This window comes from Pterocles gutturalis, unplaced genomic scaffold, assembly GCF_000699245.1.
Source record: "Pterocles gutturalis isolate BGI_N339 unplaced genomic scaffold, ASM69924v1 scaffold29494, whole genome shotgun sequence".
NCBI classification, from domain to species: domain Eukaryota; kingdom Metazoa; phylum Chordata; class Aves; order Pterocliformes; family Pteroclidae; genus Pterocles; species Pterocles gutturalis.
Genome location: NW_010129121.1, coordinates 1 through 4,683, shown reverse-complemented (window position 1 = coordinate 4,683; position 4,683 = coordinate 1). Strand labels below are relative to the sequence as shown.

The following is a 4,683-nucleotide window of genomic DNA, read 5'->3' as shown; positions in this document are numbered from 1 at the left end:
GGCGGGAGCCGTAGGGCTTCCCCGTTTAGGCAGAGGGCTGAGGGATAGCCCCTTCTCTCTCCCCCACTTTTTTGCTTTCTCACAGCACTTTGGAACAGGCACTTCATCCTAAAGCGGGCGGCAGGGTTCTTCTCTTCCTCCCTGGAAGAAGCTCAAAGGAAAGATTTGTTCCTCCCCTTTCTCCCCCCACCCTTTGGACTCTGCGGGTCCTTAGCATCGAGCACTGGTGGGGAGAAAAGCACCTTAAAAGCAGAGCTGGTCGGAGCGGCTCCCGTTTGGGATTACTGGAAGCCCCTTGGTCCAGGGCTGACACCCCTTCTCCTTCCTTTTTTCTCCTTCAAATCCCTCCGGGCCCTTTCGGTTGTGCCCGTGGGGCCGCTCTCTGGCTGTCGGCTCTGTCTCCCAAACGCCACGCGCCGGGTTTATGGCAGCTCTCGAGGTTATTGATGCGTGTTTCTTGTCTCTGGCCTGTTTTATAATTTAGACAGTCAACGGGCAGGAGCCCTTCTTTCCTGTAATCTCTTTAAAGTGCTCTGCAGAGCGATAAAGACGTTCAAGGGCCTTTTCTGATGCCAGAGGCGCCCAGCCGCTCTGCTCCACTTTTAAATGGATGTTTAGCGACTCCAAAGCTATTGGGAACCATTCCCGGCTAATCCCTGCGGTGAATTTTTACACCCCGCCGTTGGGTGGGTTGGTGCTTCCCCTCTCTTCGTGTCTGAGGGAGCGCTGACCTTATGCCGTGCAGCTTGAGTTCCTGGCCTTGCTTTAAGTTTATTTTCTTGTGATTTAAAAAAAAAAGAAAAAAAGTCTGAGCTCTCTAAATGCTGATTTCTGCCAGGAGCCGAATACACTGAAGCCGAGTTTCTCTGGTGCAGCGCTGAAAAGACGCCTCGAAAATTTGGAGTTTGGGTTTAGCTAATCCTTTTATTTTATTTATTTTTTTAAAAATTTTGTTTCAGAAGTTGCACAAACGAGCTGAAGGTGGCGATGATTGTGACGAGGTTTTCGAGAGGCGCTGCTGCAAAGCTTCAGGTTTCGGAGCAGAGTGTGGCGGCTGCGTGTGCAGCTGCCCAGCCCGCGGCGGACCCGTGGTCCTGCCCTTTCTGCGGACGGTTGATTTATCTCTCGCAGTAGTAACCAGAGCGGGCTTTTATCTCCCTTTGCCCTGCCGTAGCCGCATCAGGAGGGCTGGAAAAGATCTTGACCGCAGCCCGCTGTCGCTGTGGAGCTCAGCTCTTGGCAGATTCTCAATCCAGATCCACGTTGCTGTGATTCTTTGGCTGGTTCAAACTGAAAATGAATAAATTGTATAGTTCTTTTTGTGGTTTGTTGTTGTTTTTTTTTTTTAATTTTAATATCTCAAGTTGTGCTAAGCTCTGGTTTTCTTTCTCAGTCAGATTCAGAGGAAGATGAACCAGCAAAGAAGAAAAATACCGTTCAGGTAAATCCCTTGGTTATTTAATTAATCAAATTTCACAGGAATGAAGCATTTGACTGTGATCTTGGGTTTGCACTGGTGTAAATCAGCTGCACTGCTAGTGTCAGAAATTCCTGAAGTCCCCTGGGGTGTCAGGTCTCTTTTTTGGGGAAACTTCCTGAATTTAAAGCTCAGAAACACAAGCGTGATTCTGGGAGGTTGGCAGATCTTTGCCCCATTTCCCTTAAGAATCCCGCTGGCCTTTTGCGCCAGAAAGCCCCACTGGGCGTTCGAAGGAGCGAACAATTGTGCTGAGCAATGGGAAACCCATTAACGGTGTTAGAATTGGAGGAGATCGTTGGCGGGGAGTCAGGAAAATAAAACCATCTCACTCATTTCTCTTCTTTCTGTGACCGAAACGCACCAGGCACGCGGCGAGGGCTCTGGCTTGTCTGCTCTGCTTCCTCAACCCAAAAACTTGACGGTCAAAGAGACCAACCGGTTACTTTTGCCCCACGCTTTCTCAAGGAAAGCAGGAGAAAACGCCTCCGACTCCAAGCCCGCTAAGCCCCCGAGCTCTTCCTCCAAACCCAAACCTCTCTCCAAGCCGGCGGTGCCCACGACTCCTTCTCCATCCGCCATCAAAGCCGCTGCCAAGAGCGCTGCCCTGCAGGTCACCAAGCAGATCACGCAGGAGGAGGACGACAGCGACGAAGACGTCGAGCCAGAGAACTACTTCTCCTTGTCCGACAGGAGCGAGCCCGCCCTCGTGGGCGCCGAGACCTACCCCTACGCGGCCACGGTGGTGGCGGAGGACCCGCCGCCCGGCACGGAGCCGGAGCCCTGCGGCTAACGCCCCTCTGGAATTCAAGACGGGCGCTGGTTCCAGCGGTGCTCAGCACAGCTGGGCACCCAAACCCGTAGAAGACTACAAAATCCATTGTCCCTCATCCTGTTGCTACATGTCCTTGTAAAAAAATCCCTCCCCATCTCTCCTGTAGCCCCCTTCAGGTACTGGAAGGCTGCGATGAGGTCCCCTTGGAGCCTTCTCTTCTCCAGGCTGAACAACCCCACCTCTCTCAGCCTGTCCTCACAGGGGAAAGTGTTCCAGACCTCTGATCATCTGCATGGCCTCCTCTGGACCTTCTTCAACAGCTTGACGTCCTTCTTGCATTGGGGGCCCCAGACCTGCATGCAGTATTCCAGGTGGGGCCTCAATACTCCAGGTGGGGCCTCAACTTAAAGGTGATTTGGATTTGATTTTTATTTCCACATCACCAAAGCTTTCTTCCTGGTAGAATTTATGTATTTCCATGTTCTTGATCTCAAGATACAGGTTGCCCAGAGAAGCTGTGGATGCCCCATCCCTGGAGGGGGTCAAGGCCAGGCTGGATGGGGCTTTGGGCCACCTGGGCTAGTGGGAGGTGGCCCTGCCTGTGGGACTCGATGATCTTTAAGGTCTCTCCCACCCCAAACCCTTCTGGGATCTATAAATGAGTTCCTGGAGCAGGCTGTGGTCTGTGGGCATCCAACCCATCCGAGGTGTCTGGGACACGGAGCAGAGCCCCGCAGCACTTAGCGCAGCTGGATTCTTCTGGCACGAGGGCCACAGAGGCTTTTTGCTGGATAAATGTTTAATGCCTGCGCTTATTTTCAAATCCCCCTGCAGAGCTGCCCCGTCAGGGCGCAGAATCAGGGCTCACCAGAGCCGGTGGCTGAGGCCAGGTTGTTTCGAGTAATTCAGCAAAATATTTGTTGAGTGCCACTGAAAAAAGAGGTGCAGAGGTACCCAGAGCCCCGTGTTCCTCATCTGGCACGGGATCAACGGCCGCGTGGGTCGGCCCTGGGAGGAGGAAGGTGTGGAAGGTCCCAGCGGCCGGGTGGGATCTCTGGAGGTGGGACAGCAGCGAGCTTCCAGCGCTCCTCCGTCTCGCAGCCTCTCTGTGTGGTTGCTCCAGGGTGGGTTTGGCTTCGCTCTCATGACAAACCGCTTTTCCTTTTGCTGCCAGGATTACTACAGCGGGGGGTACTACCAGGAGGCGGAACCGGCCCAGGCACCGCCGCAGGAGATCAGCACCGACTCCTCCTTCATCGATGACGAAGCGGTTGGTGCTTTACTGTCTCTTCTGCTCTGGAGTTTGCCTTTAAGCTCTGCTAGAAATAAAAACCAAACCTGTTTTAAAAAAAAAACCAAAAAAACAAACAAAAAAAACCCCAAGCTCTCTCCTGTTCTCTGATTTAGAAGGTCCCCGTTCACCAAGCCGGTCGGTGCTGCAGGGGACAGGAGCCCCTCTGGTGCTCGCTCCCTTCGAGGGGCTGCTGCCTCGGAGGTGGATTTGTGTGACGGGAGGTGTGGGCAGGGAGGCTTCAGGCGCTTCCCTCGCTCTTCAAGCGAGACCCAGGGTCCGAGGGTCTTCTGAGCGAGACCAAAAGTGAAAATAAATGTTGGATTTTTTCCCCTTCCACATAGGAAAATGAGATTATAACCTCCAGACCTATATCCTGGTCTATAGCAAAGCAGAAATCTAAAGAAAAAAATTCCTGGCTGGGAAGATGTTAGTTGGTGTGTCCGTGGTTGGGGAGCGAAGGGTCGGAGCCCATCTGCCTCCCTTGGGTGAGGTTGGCGTCGGTGCGCGACGTGCCGGCGTAACTCCCATTGTTTCTGTTCCTTCAGTTCAAGCGGCTGCAAGGCAAGCGGAACCGAGGGAGGGAAGAAATCAACTTTGTGGATATCAAAGGTGACGATCAGCTGAGCGGAGCCCAGCAGTGGCTGACCAAATCCTTAACGGAGGAGAAGACCATGAAATCCTTCAGCAAGGTACGGGGGGTTTTGGGGACCTGCTCCGTCCCCTTCCAGCCCCAGCTGGAGCTGGGTTAGGTGCCAGGCGGTCACCAGGGTGGGGACAGGGACCTTGTCTTGTGTGAACAAAGGTGGTAAAGACCAGCCAGGGACTGCTTCGGTCTAAGGAACCTGCCCGCAGCTGTTTAACGGGAAACAAACGCTTCTTAGAAATGCTTTTGTGCGAGCTCTTGTCGTCCCGCTCTCTGGGTCAGTGTGTTTCCAGGCTTAACAGTTCGTCTCTTTCTGCTTTCCAGAAAAAAGGAGATCAGCCCACGGGGCAGCAAAGGCGAAAACACCAGATCACGTACCTGATCCACCAGGTGAGTGCCCTCCTCCTCGCACAGAAACCGATGCGGGCAGACCGCCGGGGCGTGACGCTCGCCCGCGGGGGACGAGGGGCTGACCCTGACGGAGCCCAGCGTGA

The 4,683-nt window shown here is 53.8% G+C and overlaps 1 protein-coding gene across 1 annotated transcript in view; it reads left to right on the top strand.

Moving 5' to 3' along the window:
* Positions 1-4,579, top strand: part of PRCC (papillary renal cell carcinoma (translocation-associated)) — a gene marked incomplete at both ends in the record, with an annotated part of 5,857 nt that extends 1,278 nt beyond the window's left edge. The window contains 7 exon segments of the mRNA XM_010079856.1: positions 1,394-1,441; positions 1,845-2,260; positions 2,262-2,359; positions 2,960-3,011; positions 3,423-3,522; positions 4,092-4,235; positions 4,514-4,579. Coding sequence (XP_010078158.1) covers positions 1,394-1,441; positions 1,845-2,260; positions 2,262-2,359; positions 2,960-3,011; positions 3,423-3,522; positions 4,092-4,235; positions 4,514-4,579 — 924 coding nt within the window.
* Positions 4,580-4,683: the final 104 nt, after the last annotated feature.